The sequence below is a fragment of the Chlamydotis macqueenii genome, chromosome 2 (assembly GCF_036417535.1).
Source record: "Chlamydotis macqueenii isolate bChlMac1 chromosome 2, bChlMac1.mat, whole genome shotgun sequence".
NCBI classification, from domain to species: domain Eukaryota; kingdom Metazoa; phylum Chordata; class Aves; order Otidiformes; family Otididae; genus Chlamydotis; species Chlamydotis macqueenii.
In genome coordinates, this window is record NC_141557.1 from 101,779,604 (window position 1) to 101,804,899 (window position 25,296).

Below are 25,296 nucleotides of genomic sequence, written 5' to 3' on the forward strand. Positions count from 1 at the left end.
AGGCTCTTTGGTTCAGGCAGTCCTTAGTGGTGTGTAGCCAGTAGCTTGCAGAATTGTCACAGCTTTCATAATTTTGAAGTCCTTCTTATTTAGCCCTTTCATCAGGGTTTTGCAGAGGGTTTGATTTGGTCAAGTGATTTGCTAGTGGGTTTCATCTGTTGCTCTTTCTGACAAATTTTGGTGACTTCTAAATGAAAACAAAAGGGGCAAAGATAAATGCTGACACATTTTTTTTGTAAGTGATTGCTTATACAGAGTTCACAAATTGCTCCTATTAGTATCATTATAATTTTGTGAAAGGATCAAGAGGAGAGACCCTGGTTGGTATGCGATAACTAGGATGTCTGAGTATCCTTTTTTTTTTCCCTAGGATTCTGCTGTATTATTGTTATTTAAGTGAGAAAATATCTCCCTATACAGGAAGCTGCTGCATCTGATATTCATCCATTTCTCACTTGTTTGCCAAAACTTGTACAGTGAATCAGTGAACATTGACATTTTTTAGAAATGATTAATTTAAAGGGAAGACCATAATCTAGATTTATTTTTTGAGGCTGTCAGCAGGTTCACGTAGATAAGAATTGCGTAGATGACACAAATTATGTATCTTAATATGCGTTTTCCACTTCAGGATAGTAAGGTAGGATAAAATCATTGTGGCTGTTCAAGGGAAACTGATTCATCTGTCTCCATCTCAACAATGTCTGTTTCCATTTTCTAATCTTGACAGAGATTACTGTATGTGCACAAATGGGGTTTGAGGAAGAGTTACTTTCCCTTATCTAGGAGACTGACTGGTTCAGTGGGACCAGGTCAGTTCTTCCCGCAGAATTTCCATGGACCTGCTTGAGTCCCTGAATCTTGTGGTGAATTAAGAGAAGTTTTAATTGAAGTCCCTGCATATCTCTGTGACAAATCTGGTCTTGGTTTTTAGGCAGAGCGTCTTTTTGAGGATATTTCTGCTGTCCTGGATGTACAGGATGCTGTCCTTGATGCAACAGGACCATTAGTCTTTAATAATGATGTATCTCTGCTGCCTAATGCAGTGCTTTGTCTTTAGGGTCTTCAAATAATAATAGAATCATAGAATCTTTAAGGTTGGAAAAGACCTCCAAGATCATCAAGTACAACCATCAAATAATGTTTGTGCTTTAACAGTTCTTTGGCACTGATGTCTTCAATGTAACTGTTGAAGGCAAGGAAATGTTTCTGACCCACCTTTCTGCACCCGTCTTGCCCTAGCATGTGGTATCATTCCAGCCTTCCTGTCGTGCAGTGTGCAAAGCTCACATAGATGGTCTGTCTGAAAGCCTGAGGGTTTTGATCACCCGCTGAAAGTGCTTGTGTAAGAGGAAGGGAGAAGCCAGAGCACAGGGGAAGACTTTTTTTCCCTTGGTCAGATCTTTTTGACATTGTAGTCAAGTGTTGATTGGCAATGGTGCATGTCTGGTTCTGGCATTTGAGTTAGCAGTAAGAGGTTGGGTTGGCTTGTTGTTAACATTGTCCAATAAGAGGCCTTGAGATTAATATTATACTTAACACTTCGAGGCAAAAGTGGAACGTACTCTGTGGTGAAAGAGGCAAATTTGTGCTTCCCTGTTGAATGCCTTTTTGATTTACCTGCCCTGAATTCTTAAGAAGTTGAGGATAAAGGGGCAGCGATACCTCCCTAAACACTTGTGATTCCAAGTCCCCCTTTTTTTTTCTCCTCTGCCTCCCTGCCCTGACGGAATTTTAGAGCTTCTTGAACTGATCTCTCATCTGCTTGCACAATGGTGTTTTGAGAAAGGACAAAGCAATATGTTGTTACAACCTGGGGCCGTAGCAGGTTCATGATTCCTTCGGACTCTTCTGGTGAGGGGCTTGCCCGTGGCTCCCTGAGGCTGGGTCTTTTATAGCCTAATCCCCGCCTCCAGTTCTGCTTCCTGAAGACCTGTATCGTCTGGTTCCAGAGAGTTCTGAGTCCTCTGCGCAGGTGTGAAGCAGGTGCTAAATGTGAGGGGTGGTCGGAAGCCCCTTCCTCAGACGACCACTGTGTGACCCCTGGCCATAAATGGCAAGTTGCTAAGAGGGGCTGTGCATCCCCCTTGTGGCCTCCACCTCATGTGTTACTGGACTCCTACCGCCCCTGTGCAGACTGCACCCAGTGCCACAGGCACAGCAATGTTTGAGACATCAACACACGTTAAGTCTTTCAGTCCCTAACATACGTAACAGAGTGAGGAGAAGGGTGGAAGGTATTGGTGGCAAGCCTGTCTTCATTCAACTTACGTTGCTTGAGACTGTACCTTCAAAATGCAGGAAATGCCTACTACTAACCCCTGTCTTTTCAGCGTCATGCAGCCAGATGCTGAGTACCTCTCCTCCTGAAGGAAAGGATGTCTGTCTTGGGAAGTTTATCGTTAACAGGAGAGAGTTGTAGGAGAACATCTTACTGAACTTTTAAGGCTGAATAAGACCAGTTGGATGATACACAGCTCAGTTTCCCCTGATGATGGTGTGTCAAGGACATCTCTCCTCTTTTTTCATCAACCTGCAATTCTTAGCTGCTTTGGACTTAAATAAGAATTCCCTCCTTCCATCAGAAATGTTTCATACTATCTGATAACTAGGTTGTCTTTTCTGGTTTCAAAACTGGAGTATCTTAAATATTTGTTTTACTTATGGGATGGTTCTTCATGATCTTCCCTGCCCCAGATATTGGTGAAAGGCAAGTTGGAAACTCATGTTGACTGTGAACTCTTTACAAGTTGTAGAAGCTTATAGGTCTGTATGTTTAAAATAGTTTTGGCTCAAAAAAATTGCAGTGGGAGATTGTACATATATCTGCAGAGCAGCAAGCTGGAAGGTTTTTGCAAAATTCCTGAGTACGTTTGCATGAATAACAAAGAGCCTGGCTCTCAGCATGTGGGGGAACTTGTCACATTCCGATTTTGGATGAGAGGAAGGACCCCTTGCATTCTAGCCGACCTCAGATGAGTCTGGGAGGCTAGGGGCGGCTAGACCAACCTCTCACACACCAGAGCGTGGTTTTGCTTGTATTCTCGGGAACAGAATTAAGACTCAAAACGGAGTCAAGCGCCAGGTAGCTTTATTTACCTGAGAACAAGTTCGTGAATGCAAGAGAAAAGAGAGAAAGAAAGGAAAGAGAAAAGAAAAGAGTTTCAGTTGCAATAGCTACCACCACGGAGCTGCGGCGTCCCGACAGTCCAGTTCACTTGGTGGGGGAACGTTCCGTCCGATGTTGATTCCGTCAATGTTGATTTCCGTCGATGTGTTGTTTTTTTATGTTGGTTGTTTTTGTTCTTGTGTTGTTCGTTTCATTGCATATTCATTGTATTCCAAGAGCTGGTTTGCCTAGCCACACCCCTCACCTGGCGGTGATATGCATGCACATTACCGTCTCTGGGCCCCTATGTTAGGGAATTGGCTTGCGAGATAACAGGAATTGGCTTGCAAGATAACAGGAAGACTCTAGTCCTATGGTTTAACTGAAGTTCCATTGTTCGGGTGGCGGTTTGATGTTTCGACCATGTTGAGACAAATATTTGACACAGTCTTTTACAGGACTTACTCTCAGCAGCTGATGAAGTGAGAATGGTTTTCATGGGTAGGAGGCATCGTGGGGTGGATTCAGTCCTTGACTGCTTTAATGCTTTAAGGAGGGAAAAAAATGCATTACAAAGCAAGTTAGTGTAAGTTTGCCTGGGGATAAGTAAGGACTGGTAAAGGTAGTCTTGCTAATAAATGGTAGAGAATGTCCCTTGAGAATTTGTTTCTGTTGCTATTAATTTTCTGCAGTGCAGTTATGTAGACTGTATAGCTAGCACTTCAAGAAAATGTATTGGAAACCTTTATTCACAGCTTGTGGTTTGAATTCTTGTAACTTCTTGTACTCCATATTCCTAGGCATACTAGGGGGTTGGGGGGCGGAAATGTGACCTCATAGTTTTCCTAACAGGAGGTAGGTGAATCCATCATTCCTGTTGCATGTTTCTTGAATCTCTTCTCTGAACTTTTTGAAAGACGGTGCAGAAAGGATTGACATGACAATGGTACCACCACCACAGAATCATATAATCATAGAATGGTTAGGGTTGGAAGGGACCTTTAAAGATCATCTAGTCCAACCCCCCTGCAAGGAGCAGGGACATCTCCAACCAGATCAGGTTTCCCATAACCCTGTCCAACCTGGCCTTGGATGTTTCCAGGGATGGGGCTTCCACCACCTCTCTGGGCAACCTATTCCAATGTTCTACCATGCTCACTGTAAAATTTTTTTTCCTAATGTCTAATCTGAATCTACCTCCCTCTATTTTGAAACCATTACCCCTAGTCCTGTCACAACAGGCCCTACTGAAGAGTTTCTCCCTGTCTTTCCTGTAAGGCTCCCTTTAGGTACTGGAAGGCTGCTATAAGGTCTCCCCGGAGCCTCCTCTTCTCCAGGCTGAATAGCCCCAGCTCTCTCAGCCTGTCCTCAGAGGAGAGATGCTCCAGCCCTCTTATCATCTTCGTGGCCCTCCTCTGGACCCTCTCCAACTGGTCCATGACCTTCTTATGTTGGGGGCTCCAGAACTGGATGCACTACTCTGAGTGGGGTCTCACCAGGGAGAATCACCTCCCTCGACCTGCTGGCCACACTGCTCTTGATGCAGCCCAGGATGCGGTTGACTTTCCGGGCTGCAAGGGTGCATTGCCGGCTCATGTTGAGCTTCTCGTCCACCATCACTCCCAAGTCCTTCTCCTCAGGGCTGCTCTCAATCAATTTTCCATGCAGCCTGTATTTGTGCCTGATATTGCCCTGACCCACATGCAGGACCTTGCACTTAGCCTTGTTGCACTTCATGAGGTTGGCACAGGCCCACCTCTCCAGCCTGTCAAGGTCCCTCTGGATGGCATCCCTCCCTTCCAGCATGTCAACAGCACCACACAGCTTGGTGTCATCGGCAGACTTGCTGAGGGTGCACTCTATCCCACTGTCTGTGTGGCCGACAAAGATGTTGAACAGGGCCAGGCTCAACACAGACCCCTGAGGAACGCCACTCATCACCGGTCTCCACTTGGGCATTGAGCTGTTGACCACCACCAAATATAGGTGATTCTAGTTGTCCTCTTCCACCCTACTTTCAGCTGGATCTGTGTGAGAAACATGAAACGTCCACTTTGCCTTTGTTGAGTAAGAGGTATTAAAACACTTTTTCCACTAGCAGATTTTGTGTGAGGAGGATAAATAATTGTTTTGGGATGGAATTTTCAAAAGTAACTGCTTAACCTTAACCAGTTTTCACCTAAGTCACTGTGTATGGCTATGCTATCTCTGAGCTTCATCCTAGATCCTATATTTTCAGGAAGAGAGACAAGACTTACCTTTTCTTTGTTTCCTCATGATAGCTTTCTCTCAGATATGTACTGTTCTGTTGTTTTGGTTTTTTTTTAATCTGCTTCAGTGGGTGTCTTGTGAAGGAAATAGTAGCATAAGGCGAAGGAAGGCTTTTTAAAAACCACATACTCTAGTGTGCTATTGAGAGGCATAAAACAGTGCGAAGTTCCCAATTTCTGATGATCCTGCTTTCTAGAGCACTAGTCAAACATTTTCTGTATATGTAGTTGAGATGTCTATCAACCTTACTGGCATCCTGTAAGAATTAACTGAATAACTTTTATATATATATATGGGGGTTTTTTTTTGGTTTTTTTTTTTTTTTAATTCTCTGTGATAGAATAGAAAGTCTCATTTGGTATATGTCATGGTTTAGCCCCACTTGGCAGCTAAAATGCCACACAGTCGCTTGCTCAGTCCCTCCTCACAGCTCCCCCAGTGGGATGGGGAGGAGAATCAGGAAAGAAAGAAAGGCGAGACTCATAGGTTGGGATAAAAACAGTTTACTAGAATAACAAAGGAAGAGAAAACAGAGGGATAACAAAAACAGTAACAGAATATACTTAAGCACATAATTTACAGTACAATAGCTCACAGTGAATCCTGACAGAGTAGCAAAACCAGCCCTTCAGCACTGTTCCCACTTCATATACTGAGCATGGGATGGAATAGCCCTTTGGGTAAGCTATTGTAGCTGTTGGCTAATTAGTAAACTATCCCAGCTGTGTCTCCCAAAGCAGCAGTGCCGGCCTCCAGTTCCAGCTCCTCTCCCAGCTCAGGTGAAAATTAACTCTATCCTAGCCGGAACCAGGACAGTATGTATAATCCAGAACAAGAAACGTTTTCAGAGATTCTGTATTCTTTGAGATAACCTAGTAAGCCCATGAGAAATGCTGACATCTAGCATCTTTTGGTTCCTGAGCCTTCATGTTTGCACCAGGGAAAATGACCTCATATGAGCTGTTGGGAGGTCAAAATGGGGAAAAGGGTACAACTGTGCCTTTGCATTTTCTTGGCTAGTGCCTAGGAGGCTATGGTTTCAGGTCTTCTGTAACTTTAAATTTAGATCAAACTCAGTTTGCTGATAATCTATGATTTTGTATTTTTCTGCTAATATTATGCTTAGTGATAGCTGAGACATGCATATAAGAATAATTAAGTAACTATTCTTGAAATTTATGTGGTTTTCCTCTTTATTCTATTTTTATTTTCAGTGGAATCTGGCTGAAAATCTATTCCAGCTGTTTTCCACCAAAAAGGACAATTTCAAAAAAGAATTCTGAACAAACAGAAACTGTTTCCTTGGGCTGTGCTCCTCTACATGATAGAAAGCCTGGGTACTGGAAGAAAGAATACATCTTCAAACAAATAGCTGCAGTCAAAACTAGAGTAATGCGACTTGTTAAACCTGTAGATCCTTATACAGGTCTTCCATGTAAAAACAAAGAAGCTCTGAAGTAAGTAATGCCTTGTCACAGAAGATGTTTACTCAAGAGCAATGTACAGAATGTTAATAGCTTTGGAAATTCTGGGGGGATATGGAAGTAGAGCTATAAAATGTATATCATAATGGGAAGATATGATGATAGCCTGTAAATGACCTAGCCTGAGAAACGTAAGTAGCAGTTAGCAGAAATTTAAACACTCTGTTGGAAGCATAGTTTAAGATTTGTCGCTTTGAAAGTCTGTTTTTTTTTTTTTTTTTAAACACTCCTCTCCTCTCTCAATTCCTAAATAACAGAGCCTGTAACTTGAGTTGGATAATTGTTCTGAAGGACAAAACTGGAAGGGAGCATGTAGTGGAGAAGGCAAACGTATCATTTAAGGACACATCTGTTACTATACTTTGGTATAGTACAAATTGGCCATGCTTAGACATCCTGTCAACCCTAAAAGTATTTGGAGTTATGCCATTGCTTCCTGACCAAACCAGAGCTCCCAGCAAGAATGGGTGAGTTTTAATGTAGGATTTTTGAGAGGTTTTTGGTGTAACTGGTTGATAATACGTCTGTAGGAGATATCTGACCTTGGTTTGACTTAACGAGTTAATTCTTTCTTAGAAAGACTCCCAGTAGTATTTTTTCCAAAGCCTATGTCCTTCTCCTCATTGGTAGAGGTTTTTAATAAGAAATAGATATAGTCCAGCAAGCTATGACATGAATTCATGGGTTAATGTAGCTAGTGGCTTACAAGATTCAGAGTGATAAGTCCTCCCTTGGAAAGCTGAATCTAAGGCATAAATAAAATGAGCATGAAACAAATATGTAAATTTAGGAGAATTTAATGTGAGACATTTAGATTGGAACAGTTCATCAGTGTTTATGTGGCTACAATCAGGTAATCTATGTTACTGACATTTATTTTTTTCTATCTGATAGGTGTGTATGTTAATTTAGCAAACTTGGTGTTTGACTGCGTGTATGATACAAGTACATGCATGTAAAAAACCATAGTCCACAGCACAATGTGAGATAGCTCTTGTTTTGTAACTTAAGAGTGTACAATATTTTTCTGGCATTATATTCTGAGGAAAAATGTTTAAATTAAAAGTTGTATTTGAGTTATGTATGTATTTGGTTGCTGTCAAGGAGTTTTGCACATGTCTGTGTCTTATGTGTTGTTTTAGTATATGCAGGATGAGCTACATGCTTCTTACACAAAAGACCTAGCAGCACAGCTCTGAAAAGAGAGAACTATTGTTTGCCTACAGAAACTGTGGCTCATCAAGCAGAAGCAAAGTATTTGCTTCTTTAAGAGAAGCCTTTTGTGTAAAGTCAACTAAACAAGTCTTGCAGTTAAATTATGTGGGAAATGTAGTTGTTTTAGCAAGATGATGATTCATATGTAGAAAATAGTAAAAAACCCCCACACTTGCAGGCAGTTAGTGTATTTATTTCAGTTGTTAGAGCTTGTGAATATAATGAAGCTGATGATTCAGATATCAGATATCAGAATGTTATCAGAATGTTAGTGAATGTTAAAACTGTAGGGAGCTAGTGCAGGGATTAGGAAACTCCCTGTATTTATACCAGTCTGATTGACTTAAAGATGGAAAGGGTTGATGTCCCATCTCTGTCCCAGATCTTACAGTTCAAGGTAATATGACGAAGTTGCTGTCAGTTGTTGTCTTCCTAGCAGTGTGTAGTAGTAGGTGATAGTACTGTGATACTACTGGGAAATCTAGGAAGAGTTTTGAATATAATAAGAGCCTAAACCTGTGAAGAGTTTTAGAAAGAGTTACTTAATTCTGAATAGGTAACGCAGATTCCACTTTCTGGTCTTTTTAATGCATCGTTAGCCCAATAAGAATGCCTGTGAATATAATTTATTATATGTATAGTTTGATCCTTTCCTTGGAATTTTACTTCTGTGGAGGAAGAATTTACCTTCTTAGAGCTTGCTTCATACTGACAAATGTCCAGTGATTCCATATAGTACCAACAAATTAGAATTACTTAAATTATAAAGTAATTCCATGGCTATTTTGAAATATTAGTCAAGCATATAAGTTTCTCTTCTTTTTTTTTTAGTAGTACATTAGGCCATCCTATGGTGGCTTTTGTTTCTTTTCTTGTTAGATGTTGAGATCCTGCTAGTGTGCTGTAGTTGTTCCGAAGTAGTTTATGGCTGTGCATGCTGAATGCTTTCAAAACTGTTTTCATCATGTGCTGTTGGTGAGACTTCAGAGTTAAAAGTGAAATTAGGCTGAACTTTTACATAAATAAGGAGACATAGTCTTGTTGCTACATTCTCTATGTTCTATTCAAAGACCTCGTCGATGTTCCTTAATTGCTGAATACCATCTTGCTAACCTGACTGAAAGTAGTGTAGCAGTTGGTGCTGATAAGCTTGTCCAGCTCTTCAGTCTGAATCCAGGACTCTTAGTAGGACTTTGGAAGGTAAGATAATATTTTGTTTCAATACTTTATTATGACTTGAAGAAACAAATTATTTTGCATTATAGTTTGGCATTTTGGGAGTTTTTGGGACTTTAAAAAATATTTTTTAATTTGGATTTTAAAAGATCTTGTCTAAACTAACAAGAAAATACAGGTGGGGAGAGTTAGTTGATGATTTTATAGAATCACAGAAGAATCATAGAATGGTTTGGGTTGGAAGGGACCTTTAAAGGCCATGTAGTCCAACCCCCCCTGCAAGGAGCAGGGACATCTCCAACCAGATCAGGTTGCTCAGAGCCCTGTCCAACCTGGCCTTGAATGTTTCCAGGGATGTGGCTTCCACCACCTTTCTGGGCAACCTGTTCCAGTGTTTCACCACCCTCGTTATAAAAAACTTTTTCCTTATATCTAGTCTGAATCTACCTCCTTCTATTTTAAAACTGTTACCCCTCATGCTATCACAACAGACCCTGCTAAAGAGTTTCTCCTCATCTTTCTTATAAGCCCTTATACTTTAGGTACTAGAAGGCCACTGTAAGGTGTCCCTGGAGCCTTCTCTTCTTTGTACTTTTAAAATAAATGCATTTCTAATTTAAAGAACCATTATGTATCATAGTCTATTAGATACTGTACTGATCTTATTTCTGTGTTGAACTGTATTTATTTTGCAGTCTTCACATGCCATGACAAAGTTTTATATCCTAAAGACATTTTAAGTAGAACAGTTTGAGGAGAGATGTGCTTCTTCCCCTGACTCATGCCTTGCCTTGTCTGCATCACTCAAAGTGATGAATTCCCACAAAGCAACTTTACTTGTTGTTCTCTTTAATTTACATCACCAGGTAGTATCCTGCTCTACCAGTAGGAACACTGTAAATCATGCCATGTTGGGGATATTAATTTTTTGGTATTAAGTGTATTAAGTTAAGGGGTTAGTCTCTGTAGGCTACCTGTAGAGATGAATGTCTTTAGAGAGCAGTACAGAACATCTGAAGTAGACTTCTACTCTACAGGAATCTGCATCTTTGCACTAAATACGCTGAGACTTAGATGCTTGCCTGAAGTTGCATACGGTTATGTGCTGTGGAAGCCTATCTGAGACGTTCTGCTCTTGGACTGAATTCAAAAGTGGCAGCCCTTTCTTCCTCCCCCAGCCATGTTAATGATGTAGATGATATTGTTTTGTTCATTTCCTAGAAAACTTGACTGGCTAACCTGCATGAGCCTATTACAGGTTGTCTCAATCTATGAAAAGTTCTGATCAGCAAACAGCTACTGCTTTTGTATCTTCACAAGTTTAGTAGATTGGTGTCCCTGTGTTGCTGTCCCTATGGTCTTGGTAGCGCCTTACCCCTTCCCATACCTGGGAAGAGAAGTCTTTCAGCACCTGGAAATGATTCAGTTAGAACTAAGTTCCACAAAGTTGTTAAGCATCGAGTGCCTCCTTCTAGTATTTTTTTTCCTGCTTACTTTTCTGAACACCTGTTCTTATTCTCTATGTGGGCAGAGTAACATTAGGCAGTTAACCATAGATGGATGTAGTAACCATAAATGCCACACATCTTGTTTTTTTAGCAGAAATTGCTAATGCTTGTAGTTTTGACAGCCAAGAGCAGGTTATGTGGGCCTTCTGGTATTTGGAGAGAGGAAGACTGAGAGACTCCATGTGATTGATAAATCTCTATCAGAATATCTTTTATAGCTGTAATTTTACACTACAAAAGCACAGGAATAGCTAAAATTAAAAAAAAAAAAAAAGTTTGAATAGAGGATGTAGTTTTCTGTTTGGTAACCCAGAGAGGTGAAAACAATAGTTGCTCACTTTTCAGGACAGTAATGGATTACTGGCATTGAATGATTTTGCTATTGATTAACATGTTTGCAAATGCAGAACTTAAAAATGCATTTTTCTTTTAAAGACAAAAAGCTGAAATCCTGGCATTCTGTGTTCTTGAAGTAAATGGATACCTTTGGCTCTGTTTAGATCTCATATTGAGCTCTGAGGTTTTCTTTGAGCTATATAGGCCCATAGAAGGCATGTCTTATCGTTTTCCCAGGAGTATGTAATCTGGTGAAGACATCTGGCGTTTTACTTTGAAATTCGTTATTTCTGTTGAATAGCTCTGTATGCCTGACTGATGTTAGCCCTCCTTGGAAGGAGTTCCTTACATATGAAAATAAGCTTCATGCTTACATATTTAGTAGCTGGGAGTAAGGCCTGTTTGACACTTTTTAGGTATCCAGTTTAAAATGGTAAGTAGAAGCTAGAGAAGTAAAATTCATGGATTGCTACTGATAACTTTCTCTCTGGCATAGCTAGTTTCCCTCCCTTTCCCTCTAATATAGAAATGCTGTGGTCTTTTACATATATTCTATGCTCTTGTGAAAAGACAGTAGCAGTTACAGGAGTCTAAGTGTTAAAGCAAGGCATTATTATCATTATTACTGTAACCGGCAGAGTAATAAGCAGCAGCATTTATCTATGAATTTTAATGCTCAGGAAGACCTTGTGGAAAAAAAAAAAGTATTTCCAGATGAAAGTACATCTACTTTAATTAACTTTTCAGGAGAAAAATGAAATTGCTTTTGTTATGGCAAGTCTTCATTATCATAAACTTCTTGAGAGAAGCACTTTGGGTTCTGCTACTGTGTAAGTTTTGGCTTTTCCTTTGTGGGTAATAAAGATAACCTTTTGAATAAAGCTTTGAGTTTTACAGTTAAAATTGACTGCTGGTAAGAGGTTTATATTTGGGCAATTATTAACTATTCTTGTTTAATACAAACAAAAGTTAGGGTGACTATATACAAAGCCGTAGAAGTATTTTCACACTAAAATGTTGCCATTATTATGCTAGTGAAGAGATAAGTTAGTCATACAAGTGTACTAGTACTTGCTATATGGAGAAAGTTAGAAATACACTGCGCATACTTTCTTCCTTTTCACAAGCAGTCTTTTTATTCCCTCTTCCTATCTGAAAGACCTAGAAAAGAGGGAGACATTTTAGGAAGTAGGAAAATAATCTTTAGCTGTGTAAGAGGGGAGAAAAAAATTGTAGTAAACTGCTAAGGTGCTTGCATTTATCTTTCAGTTCTGTTGAATAACTAGCAAGATTTCCTACGAAGTATTTGTGTATATGTGTATATTGCAGTGTATAATATAATAACTGTTTATACACTGTAAACTGTTTAAATAGATGGAATTTTTTAGCTTTAGGGGGTGATTTGGGGGATTTACTTTCCCTCCAGCCCACCCTCTCAGCTTTCTGCTCAGATAGAGACTTAAGACTTAACACCATCTCCTTTACTACCAGATAGGATCCTATGCAGGAGCTGCTCAGTTGCCTCTGGGATTTGGGCTCTTCTGGTCATTTGTGCGCAGTAGTTTCTCTTTTAGGTTAGGCACAGACAAAATTATTCAGTAACTGCTATTCCCGAGAAGTCTGTAGCTAGCTGACTTTTAGATTTGTAGTTAAGCTGATTCTTTTTTTTTTTTTTTTGCCTGTGTGTGTAAACAAGTCCATATTTTGGAGTTCAACAGATGTATCTTTTAAAGTTGACTGCTGTATTTTCTTCTTTGGGATAGGCTGTACAGCTGATTAGAAGTATTATATGCTGTATTAGACAGCTTAAAAGAAGTATGATGAACTAGAAATGTTTGATTTTCAAAAACATTAATAAAGAAAAGTTGTGTCTTCTAATAATTTTCTTCCTTCTTATAACCTCTCCTAAGATGATAATCTCAGTATAGGGCTATTTACTATATCTCTTTCTATTAAGTCAGTCTCCCTTGCTTAAGTTTTTAATTATTATTATTATTATTTTAAAGTCAGTATGCCCTTCCACCTAATAAACCCATATTGGATGATATTGACCCAGAATATGGTCTGCATGACTACAGTCTGCATCTTGATATGCACGGTCGAAGCTGCACCTACCTGTGTGGAACATTCAAGAGCCTCTTCTGCAGAAAAGGTAGAGTTGACAGAACGGTAATGTCTGTTTTTAAAATGATCCCTGCTGCTATGTTTTCTCTCTTATATCCAATATCTCTGTTTTAAGGGGAGAAACTGAAATGGGTTTTTAAGAGTAAGCAATTTTTTTGGTCATTGCATGATTTCTTTATATCATAGCATCATAGAATGGTTTGGGTTGGAAGGGACCTTTAAAGGCCATCTAGTCCCGCCCCCCTGCAAGAAGCAGGGACATCTCCAACCAGATCAGGTTGATCAGAGCCCTGTCCAACCTGGCCTTGAATGTTTCCAGGGATGAGGCATCCACCACCTCTCTGGGCAACCTGTTCCAGTGTTCCACAAAAAATTTGTGTAAAAAAAAAAATTCCTTATGTCCACTCTGAATCTGTAATATCTGCATGGTGTGTTGTGTGGTGACATAAGCTTGCTCTGTATGAAGTCTGCCTGCTATTACATTACATGGACATAGTGTCAGGCCTGAGACAGAAGTTCTGCAGATTGTCAGGATATTTTTGTTTGTTTGGTTCAGTGCTGAGTTGTTAATGCAGCGGCACAGCTTTTGGTGCAGGTTCATGTTCTTCCACTTGTATACTGTAAGGGAGAGTGAGTTTGACCTCATACATTCTGGAGACCTCTTTCTGTAGAATCCTTCTCAGGTATACTTTAGGTGCATTGACAGATTAAGTATTTAAATGTATTTGTAGAAGATATTGTGAACTTTAAGATTTATGGCTTTTATTTATGTCGACTTAAGGTTGTCTATTCTGACATCCTTTCATTGTGTAATAAATTATTTCAGTGATTGTTTTTAACTGTGATGCTTTTTTTCAGTTCTTAGCATTTCTTTTAATGAGACATGATTAACAGTCTTTGTTGTTCATGTACAGCCCAACTTAATAATTCTACTAGGATTTTGCAAAATATATGGGTGATCTCTCTTTTGCCTTAACTTCAACACAACCCTGCCCACAGCTACACAGCTGTCTTTCTGTCAGCAGAGACAGATTAAAATATTAAACTTAAACAATTAAAAGTAAACACTGTAAATTAATTATTACTCCCCAGTATTTTTCTGCTAACAGTACTAATGAGCCTTTCAGAAAATACTGGTTTTGATGAAGATAGTAGAAGGCGCTGTTAACATGCTTGAATGCTTTTACAGTGTTAGAACAAATTTCCCCACAAATTTTTTTTTTTTTTTTTTTTTTTTGTAAATTTGTATTTGGTGACTCCAAAACCTGTCATTTAGACTGTAGCCTTGTGCACGGTGTGGAGTGTTGTCATCCTTTGAAGCATACATGTTTTGAGATTCCTGAAAAGCTCGAAGCTTGAAATAAAGGAATACTTCGAAGGATAAAAGTTCGGTGAATGTTCAGTGAAATTCTATGCATTTAGCAATAGAAATCTCTCTCCTGAGGTGTTATTCAGTACAGGAGTCCTCTTTATATCCTCAAAAACCCCAAAATTATTCTGTAAATTTCCCAGAGGATTGGCTTTTTCGTTTGAGATTTGTTTTTTTTTTTTTTAGGTGGATGTCATGTTTTGTTTTCTAAACTGAAAATTTTATGCTCTTAGCAATACAGCTGTACAAGAAAAAGCAGTATGTGGCACATTTTCTTTGTTGGTGTCACTTTTTTGCTACTTAGAAACTGCTTCTGTTAAAGGTTAAGCTGGTGTTTATGCAAATTGTAGCAAATGTCCAGGAGCTACAGTTGTGATGCTATGTCACTTTGCAAGTTAGAGAATCTGTTTTATGATCATGAGTGTTTTCTGAACTGTTTTGGTTTTGTGTCCTTTAGCTGTGTAACGGCCGCTAGGTTCTGCTCTCACAGGACATCAGCCAGTTGAAGCCATGGTTCTGCAGGCAATAAACTCATTTGTCATCTAGTCCCTTCCACGTACTTGCACAATAATTCCTTTTGGAGAATGCTTGATTTCCTCCATAATTTATGTTCAACGATGATGCGGTGAGGCAGCTTATGGCTGTCTGCTGTCACATATCTTCACAGTAATTTGTTGTTCTGGTAAACATGGGGTTTTGAAACGTGGCCAGCAGTGTAGGTTTGTCCAAGCTGGTTGTATCTGATGGTTTGCACTTTGTTTTTAGGCTCTGTTCGGTTGGTACTCTTTGCCCCGTTCTCTGGGAGGTCTCTGAAGCATGGAGGTCTCTGACATAGAAGTCTTGCTATTTCTTCAAATTCTCTAAGCAATCCAGATTTATTTTAAATTATGGATGTGACATGCCAATGGCAGTTTTCACAACCTGAGACACAGATCAGCTCTCAGCTATTATACTGGGTTTTTACTTATTTATTTATTTCCGTTAGGAGGCTGTAGACACTCCTAGGTTACCAGGGAATGCCCATTTGTTCTTCTACAGAATAACTGATTTATTTGTTCACCTTTCATTTTATCTTTGTCTGCTTTTTGTTAGTGTTCATTAATGTTGTGCTTCATTTTGCTGCTCTGTTTTGAATTCTTTCTGCAAAATTCTTAACATTAAATTTAAAAAGTTACATCACACTTAATTGAACCAAGTACATGGAGTATATATGGCTTCAGTTCTTTTTTTTTTTTTTTCTGTTATTAATAATTGCACTGCAGTAACTAGCTGTTTTGCCACTCTGCTTTGGCTGTTTTTTAGCTTTTTATTTTATACTTCCTTCCATTTAAACAGAATTGATAATATGGTCTTGTTGACAGGTAGTGTAGGGTGAATATGCTAAATACTTTCAATTTGAATTGAATGTATTAGAAAACTTTCGTTGTTTTCAGGAAGCTGTGACAGGCTTTTCATATGAGTCATAGAAGCCATGAGTACTGCATCTGGCTTTTTAATAAACGTTCTTGATATGTTTTTACCTAGCTTTTTGACTTCTTAAGCGTAGCTTTGTAGCCATATGGTAGTCTAAGCTTTGGCTTTTCAATGTAATTCCTTGTTGATGTAAGTTGATGTGTTGTGCCTCCAAAATGTAATGGGGTGATTTTTGTGTGTCCAGAGAGCTTTTAAGACTTGTTTGTAAAATATCACATCATGTATTTGCAATGACCTTGAAGATTGATTTGCAAGTTTAAATTATTGTTTCAGCATGGTAAGGCTGGTTGTTGCCTTCAGAATTAGTGTTAAACACCGCCTTTCCTGTGAAAATAACAATCAAATTACAACTTGCAACAAAGGCTTGGTTAGCAAGACAAACTCACTTGGCTTTTAGCTAAAATAAGTGCCTTTGAACTATTAGAGTATTTATTTCTTTCCCCTGAGGTTTGTCTACATGATATGTTTTCTTTATATTGGTATTCCCTTTATTTGGAAATATTTGTTCACTATAATGTAGACTGATTAAAGGGCTGCTTTGCTGCTATATGTCTTGCATAAACTCTGCACTGTAGATATTATAAGGAGAGGATGAAACAAATTCTAAATCAGGCTGAAGAAAGCCCTGTCCAATTTGCTTCCTCTAGGTTTCCCGTGTTATGTGTACCATAGCTTGCTCTGCCCTTTAATTTTTGAGAGGAGAAAGGGAAGATTTTATTACATAGCACTTCATCTTCTTACTCATTCCTAGGCCTGCTTTTTCTTTCTTCTGGATATGAGGACTGCAATGAAGCTTTTATAGTTAAAAAGAATTATGAAGACTGGATTAACTGACCACACATGAATAATTAGCCTTCAGATTCCTCATATGTGTCATGTATTTTCATTCTGAGCTAAAGTTAAGAAGGAGCTGCAATCAGGGATTTATAATTTACACCTTAGCCAGGTGGCCCATCTAGCTATGCAGCAGTTAATGTTATTAATGCCATGCTATAGTAGTGATGTCCTGGACTTTGTTAATTTATTAGCAGAGTGCTTTTTTTAAATCTGTTTTTATTCCATTAAAATTTTCATTTGTTTGGAGTGAGAGAGAGGAATAGCTGCTTCCATTCAAATCTGAATTGCAGATAACTGAATACTCATTTGGAAAAAAATGCTTGTTGACTGATGTTGTTTAAAGTCTCTTGTATTAAAGCTCAGCTTTAAATGAGGGCTTTCAATGTTCATCCAGTAAAGCTTGACTATTTATCTAAAATATTTTTTTCTTGAATGAAATTTTGTCACTGGATTTGATTTACTGAGGTTTGGAACTGAACCATCTGGGTAGGTATCAACTTAATAGCCTTGTTTGCACTTTGAGCTGGATCCTGGAAGTGAATTCTGCTTACATTTTCCCCACTGAATTCTCTGGGACTTTATGTCCTTCATGTCTGCAAGGACAGTGGGCATCACTGTCTGTAGTGATGTGTTTTTTCCTTCAACCGTATGAAATACTTCCTGGGCATAGTCATGTTGGTTTCACTGTATTCACACTCCTATTCCAGACAGTGTCTGTGCTGAAAAACCTGCTTCTTCTGTCCTCTGTCATGTGTGGTGCTGCTTCCTCCACACAGTGAGTGTTCTTTGGCCTCCTCGCTTGTGAGTGGTGTCTTTCCAGCATTGGTTTGTGGCCAGGCATCTCCTAGGAGTTACTTGGCCCCACAGTACCAATTCAGAGAAGTTTCTAGCTTCTGTGGTAAACTGTGGGCTCTCTTTCTCTGTCATTTTGCCTGCAGCTGTCTGCCTTCAGCAGCCACCAGGCAAAGAGGCTTTTGCTGCTCCTTCACACAGGCTTTAGCTTTTTAACTCAAAGCCAGCCTTTCTGATGTTGCTGCTTCTGTCTTCAGCCTCATGCTGCTACTTGGGCTTGGTTGAAGGAGAACCATAGGCAAAATACTTCTCTCTCTTTTTTCTTTTTCCAGTTTTGCCACTTGCATCTTAAGCCTCTACAAGTCTCTTCAATTATCATCTGACCATCCAGAGCATGCTACCAGATCCTGACACGCAGTATTTTCCTGGGAATTCCTTCTCTCCTTTCCTGTCTGTCTCCGGCAACTGCTAGATATTTAGTTCTGTTCTTTTTTTTTTCTTTTTTCCTTTGAGTTCTCTAGTGCTTTTGTTTGCTCTTTTGAGAGAGTATCTCTTGTTCAGGGAAATTTGTTTAAGGGATGTCCTGCTAAGAAATCTGCATGTGTTATGATGTAAGGCATGTATTTATATTTTTTTTCATAGTCAGAGATCTTGTTATGATGTACTCCAAATTATAATTAGACTGTTGGACTCCCTGGTTAACTTTCCTCCTCTGATAGCAATGGAAAAAAAGAACAATTAAAGTCAATCTCTTCTAGGGGGGGAGGAAGACATACCAAAGAAATATGGTTATGTGCAGTAATAAAATAAAAAAAAAATCACAAAGAAATCTTAATAATTCTGTCAAGAAATGAAAGTGAGCTTTTGGAAAGCTATTTAAAAAATGAACAAATCCATTATTTAAAAACTTGATTCAAATCAAGGCATATTGCTTGTTCAGAACAGGTTAAGTGATACAATATCCCGTTCAGGGAGGACTGATAGTTATCTTTATACCCTGTTGTATAGGGTTAGTTGAGTTACAGAGTAGAAAGATTTAAAAAAAAAAAAAAAAGGAAGCAGGACGTCTCATCATTTTTTTCATGTGTTATATGTTGAGCTTGACTTTTGGGGAGCAGACAGTGATGGAGGCACTAGTAGCATGAAATTGAAATACTGAACATGGGATTTACTCCTTGGATTCTTCCGTAACTCCTTTAGGTGGCATTCATGATTTTTATACTCAAATATACCAATTTTTTTTTTTTTAGCTGCTGCTTCTACAGAATCAAAGCCCTGAAATGCTTTGTGGATCACAGAATCAAAGTGACTTAAATTTTCTATAACATGCTTGATACCTAGCTGTTGGTGTATGTCAGGGTTCCTTATTGGTGAGTGGGAAGAAACTAAAGACACGGAGAGAAGCAGAGAGAATATTTACAGTGTACTTTGGATTTGTATGATTTATAGTAGTATAATGTTATATATTGTTAATATTTTCAGGTGACATTGCAGATGGATATTTGAGGCTCACAGTTGTAAGCTTAAAGGATAATACGAAGCACTTGCCTCTTATTGGGACACTTGGCTTATCCTGGAAAACAGATGTGTTTAAAGGCAATATAAAGGTCAGTCAGAAGTAGTTTTTTTTCTGAAAATGCTTATCTCGAAACAGAATTGTGTTTATGCATCTTAAATATGTTAATTTAAAAAATATTTTTATTTGTGGAAGGTGTCTGTAACTAGGAAAAAATCCTCAATTCAAATATTACAAAAATTATATGACATTTAAGGAAAAAAGTTTTGTCTTTTCTGAGAGTCTAGATTGCATTATAGATGCATTAAGCATGACTCTAGTGCTTTCCATTCCGGAAAGATGCTTGACTGACCAGCACTTCTTGGACATCCTGGATAAAAATGTATTGTGGATGTGGTTTTTGTGGGAGGTTTTGTGGTATTTTTTTGTTTTGTTTTGTTTTGTTTTTTTTTTAATGCAATAAGTCTTGAACCCCTCTGCAGTTCTATTGCAGTATGTATGTGCAATGAAAGTTAGAAACTGGTGAAAGTTAGAAACTGTTGGAGAATGTTGAAATGCTGATGGACACAGGCAGAAACTACAGTCCACATTCGTGCAGTCAGCACCTAGCTCTTGAGTTATGTACATGGGTCAGCTGAATTAACTGTTTGTATTTTGGAGGAATTCTCACTCATTCTCTTGTATAAAATTCCTAAAATAATTATTTTAAGAAAATTTGAGAGTAGTTCTGTAGATTTTTGCAGTCACGGTGAATGCACATATTTTTAAATGTACTTCAGCTGTATGAATATTAAGTACCAAAAATTCTGATAAATGTAACCGAAGTACTACTGAAAAATGATCTGATTCAATACTTGATTTCAATTTTGGCACTTACTTTGAAAAAAGTAAAAATTAATAAAACTGTCATTTCTGGTAATCCTGCATAAGTGTGGAATGGAATACTGTTTGATAACATAATATTTCGCTCATAGATGTTCACATAGTTGTTTTATAGTTTACAGTGTCAACCAACTTTCCCATGCAATGAGGAATAAAAAATTTATCTTAAAACTTAATAATTTCCTAGTATCTGTTGGGAACATCAATTACAGCTGAACTTGGATAATAGTTTCTATTCAGTGTTCTGTCTATAACTCCTTATAGCAATTCTTTTTCTTCAGATTCCTTGTTTGCATAGTAACAAGCTTGTTCACTTGCATTTTTTCTCAGTTTGCACTAAACTTTTTTGAGTTGGGTGTTTGTTTTCAAAAGAACAACAAATCTTTCCCCTATGTGTGTTAAAAATTTTATATGTTGGTAATTAGAATTAAAGATAACAAGAAAATGCTTTTAAAACGGTTGTTTTCCATCTTTCTGTAATTGCCACGGATGTTCATTGAGAACCATAATGCATAATAGCTGCTTTTTTGAGGCTTCTGAAAAATTTCAGACTTCAATTAATTTATTTTTGTTTTATTTTTATTGTGTATCACATAAATTTTGCTAGAATAGTTGTATGCTTAAAGTTAGTGGGATCTTAGCACCTAATTACAGAATATACTTCATTTGCTTGAAAAGCATATGATAGGAGGTAGGAAATCTTGCTGCCATGTTGGGCAGATGGCAGAAAATTAAGGCTCCAGGGAGACCTTATTGTGACCTTTCAATATATAAAGGGGGCTTATGAGAAAGACTTAGGGAGATTTTTTACAAAGGCCTGTAGTGACAGGACAAGGGACAACAGTTTTAAACTGAAAGAAGGTAGATTTAAATTGAACAGTAGGAAGAATTTTTTTTTTTTTTTTTTTTTTTTTTTTACAATGAGGGTGGTGAGAAACTGGAACAGGTTGCCCAGAGAAGTTGTGGATGCTCCATCCCTGGAAATGTTCAAGGTCAGGTTGGATGGGGCTTTGAGTGACTTGGTCTAGTGGAAGATATCCCTGTCCATGGCAGGGGAGTTGGACTAGATGACCTTTGAAGGTCCCTTCCAATGCAAACCATTCCCTGATGCTATGATTTACAGCTGCTTGGCAGGTTTTTTTCTTCCATGAAAATAATCATGAGTAGCACATAAAAATCGGTGAGATTAACTGTCAGAGGAAACAGAGAGCTATGACTATAGTCTTTGGTTTAGCTCTGTCCTGTGTGCTTGCAGTGTAAGTTATACTAAATATTTGTTTCTAGGAAAAAATAAATAATATCAATTTGGTTTTTTTAAACCCCTCATTTTATGGTGAGAGATTGCACATGTCAACACATAGCTGTGGGTAGAATTCAGTTTGGCTTTTAACATAAATCTCTAAAACTCTTAAAACATATGAAGGCCAAATAAAATCAGCCACAGCGGCAGAACATGCCACTACTTTGAATTACTTGAATTTTGTTCAATACTCTAGGGGGGAAAAAAAAAGCTTTTTTTTTGGCACTTCCAGGTGTTTTTTATGAAAAATTAATTGCTGAAGTACGAATAGTTGGAAATACATGGGAAGAACCACTCCCTCCAACACTCAAGGTCACCCTGCTTTACTTTTCATAATTGGCCTTTTATAGGCAAGATGTCAGACCAGAAAATAGTAATTCTTTCTTGTTTCAAGTAACTTCATAGCTCGTATGTTATTAAATCATCATCAGATTTGGTTTGAATTCCGTATTTCCTGCATAGTCTACAGTGACAAACTTAGGAAAACTGTATATATCACATTACCTCTTATGTTTGCGCCACCTGCTCTGTATTGTTTGATTGAAGTACAGGAATAGTGAAATAAATGTTAAAGCAATGGAAGCACAACTATGTAGTACAATGAAATAAAGCATTCCAAATTTTTTTTTTTCTGTCATGGAATATGTGATGTTGGTTTGTTTATGCTTTTGGAGCATGTGATATTCCTGGAAGTAACGCATATAGACAGCATAACTAAGATAATATTAATTTAGTGATTCAGAACTCATGAGAATAGGTAACAGCTGATACTAACAATGACACACAACTCATATGCTTTTAAGACGCGTGAAATAATCAGTTTGCAAGAGCCCAAGAATTGGCATCCTGACTTTAGCCTAATAAAATGATATAATTCTCTAGTGTTGTAAAGAAATATTTTCAAAAATTTTTAAAAGAAGCAATTATTTGGAGGGAAGAAAGATATATTAATATTACCTTTTTGGGAACTGAGGGTTGCAGCCATTCAAAAAGTGCTGTATACCTTTCATTTATAGCTGGCACATAAGGGTGATTGTTGTGTGTGTACACTGCCTTAGGGGTGGTCTCTTTGAGTGTCTTTGCAAATATTGCTGCATTCACACAAGTTTAGCACCTGAGTTTAAACATAGGTTTCTTTCTCATATTGAAAAGACTATCATTGTTTGAATGGTAATGTAACTAATAATTGAGAAACACAGATGTTAAAGGCTTAAAAAATGTTCAAGAAATAATGTCTGATTTAGATTGGCAGTGCTACTTTCTGTAGCACAGTTTTTTATGTCTGTAGGTTGCAATTTTTATTTCTGTAGCAAACCTCTAAATAAGTATTTGTTGCTTTGCAGTAGTCAGTGGAGCTGTGTCAAATATATTTTGAGTTTTTAGCCTTTGTACCAAAAGTTGCTCTCTGAACCCTTGATATTTCTCCTAAAATTCAGGGACAGATCTACTTACTGTGCCATGACATAGGGAAATAATCTCTTCTGTTTGTGTTTGTAGGACTGCTACATGATGGATGTTACTCTCTTGGATGAAAATGGAAAGCCCTTCTGGTGTTTCAGTGCCCCAGTCAACACGGAGCTGTCTTCCAAGGCATCCAGCCTTTATGACTACATGGGTCACATCTATACCACACACTATGCAGATTCAGAGGGTAAAGTCTGTGTTGAGTTGGTTTGGTTGGAAGGAACCAAGGAGTATTTTATAGTCAATTTGGTGCTTTATATAAGCATCCAAAAGGTAAATAACTGGTATGGAACAAATTACTGACTTAATTGGGTCACTAATTTCCTTATTAAAAAAAAACCAAACAAAAACACAAAACACACACTAAACTTTTGATGCTTAAAATTGATACCAATGAGCAAGACTCTTCCTCCAAGTTTTTCAGTAACAAGGGCAATTGTATAATTTTTTTTTTTTAATTGACATTGAAGGGATTGAAGAGACATGTTGATACAAATGAATGTTTTTCTTCTCTGTTGAACATCATATGGTTAGTCTGTTTCTGGTGCTGGGTTTATTGAAATTATTTTTAGGAATATTTGTCTTTATAGATACTTGTTACTATGGTTAATGAATTGCTTCTTGTGCGAACCATACTGTGAAGATGCCTTACCTTATGTAAGCTACACTGTTTTTTGAGAATATTGACTTTTATGCCTAGTAGTAAAACAGCATGTGTGCGGTTCCCTTCAGATTCGTTAAGTGTTATTGGTAAATAACAGGGTTTGATAGGTTTTGTTAAATGCAGAAATACTTTTTTTTTCAGAAAATACTTCACTTAAATGTATTCTAGTAGAGAATTTCAAGGGTAGACAGGAAGTCACAGATCTGCACTGTGTGGCAGTTAAGACATTTGTTGAAAACGTCACATATAATATCTATTATGAAATTTCTTTGTATTCCTATTTGTTCTGTTTTTTCATGTTCTAACTTTCTGTCTGATTTAAGCCTTGCCTCATGTATTGGCCTAGGAATAAATGTCCCAATTATCAGCACAGCTGCACTGCTGTCTGCTCTTACTGAATGTGTGTAACATTGAGTTGTTTTGGAAACAGTGCATACCTGATACTATTTATCTAACAATAAGTATTCATATAAAAATTGAATATATGTGCCTAATCTTTCAGGTTCCTTGAAGTAGCTTTAGGACCAAATCCTACTCCTTGTATAAAAAAAATAAAATTACATGGTATTGGGACTCCAGTGTCATTACATAGCATGTTACAAACGACAGCAAATTTGTGTAGTTTCACAGTACTCTGTTAAGGAAAAAAAGTGCTATATTTGTTGACTTCTGTGACTTTATTATGGTAGTCATTTCCTTAAAAATAATTCCTCTCCTTATTTTTTTGAGTACATTAATTGGTTCATGCAAGCAGTGTTTATGTGTAAGCGCTTGCGCTCTATACTAGAGAGACATTAGGAGATCTGTACTACAACAGTAGGGTTGATTCTTAATATAACTGTCAAAGATAATAAAGTTAAGGCTGATTCAGTTCTAGTTTGACTTGTATAATGTTACCTAATGAGGAAACTGAAACATTTCTGTGTTTGGTGGTTAGCCAGTGTAACACGCATGATCAGCTGTTTCCTTTCTTATTGGCTGTGGATGGTGACTGGGATCCCTTGAAGTAAAATAAATGCTTAAACAAGTGGGCTGGGTGTGATGAATGCCAGAACAACAGGCCTGAAATTTACGCTGCACAGACAAGTGACCAGTCAAGATTTTCTTTTGCCTGAAGTTAGACTTTAGCAAGGAAGTGGTAGCTCAGTCACAAAATCCTCTGCCGTTGGCCTCCCTGCTGAGCCAATGAAGATGTGGAATTACTATTCTAGCTGCATTGATCCTTTGAGTTGTGCAAGTACATTCTCTGACCTGCTGTGAAGCTGCCAAAGTCAATGAGCATTCAAGCAGTCATAAAATGTTAAGAGTTCTGTCACTGCTCATTCTAGCTGAATTTTTCTTGCATATCCAATGTTTTTTGGTTTTTTTTCTTAAAAAAAAAGTAAAGTACTTCCTTTGCTTTAAAAAGCAATTTCAATTTCTAAAGCATTTGACTGTTTTATACAATAGAATATTTTATATAAAATTCTGGTGTCACTATTGGAGATTAAATAAGAGAGTACGCTATCTCTACTCCCAATATTCCAGTCTAGTAGCCTGAAAGCTTACTAACTGAATTAATGAGGAAGAGAGAAACTCTTTAGCAGAACTGTCAACCTAAAAAGTGATACAAGGCATAGCAGACTTTCCTCAGGCTATTGCTAACTTATTTCTGCTGTTCATAAACAAGAATGTGTATATGCAGCAGACCCAAGCAAACGGTGGTTCTGAGATCTTAAAAAATGGGCCTAACTGTTGCAGAGCTGTTCTCGCGCATCTTCACTGAAGTAACATGAC

The 25,296-nt window shown here is 38.0% G+C and overlaps 1 protein-coding gene across 1 annotated transcript in view; it reads left to right on the forward strand.

Annotated features, from left to right (window-relative positions):
- The window catches only part of FBXO15 (F-box protein 15), a 29,140-nt gene extending 5,126 nt beyond the window's left edge, over positions 1-24,014 (forward strand). Inside the window, exons 4-10 of the mRNA XM_086742165.1 lie at positions 6,595-6,837; positions 7,122-7,331; positions 9,150-9,279; positions 11,847-11,929; positions 13,106-13,251; positions 19,177-19,301; positions 22,890-24,014. Coding sequence (XP_086598291.1) covers positions 6,595-6,837; positions 7,122-7,331; positions 9,150-9,279; positions 11,847-11,929; positions 13,106-13,251; positions 19,177-19,301; positions 22,890-23,159 — 1,207 coding nt within the window. The 3' untranslated portion in view covers positions 23,160-24,014. The remainder of the gene's footprint in view (positions 1-6,594; positions 6,838-7,121; positions 7,332-9,149; positions 9,280-11,846; positions 11,930-13,105; positions 13,252-19,176; positions 19,302-22,889) is intronic.
- Positions 24,015-25,296: the final 1,282 nt, after the last annotated feature.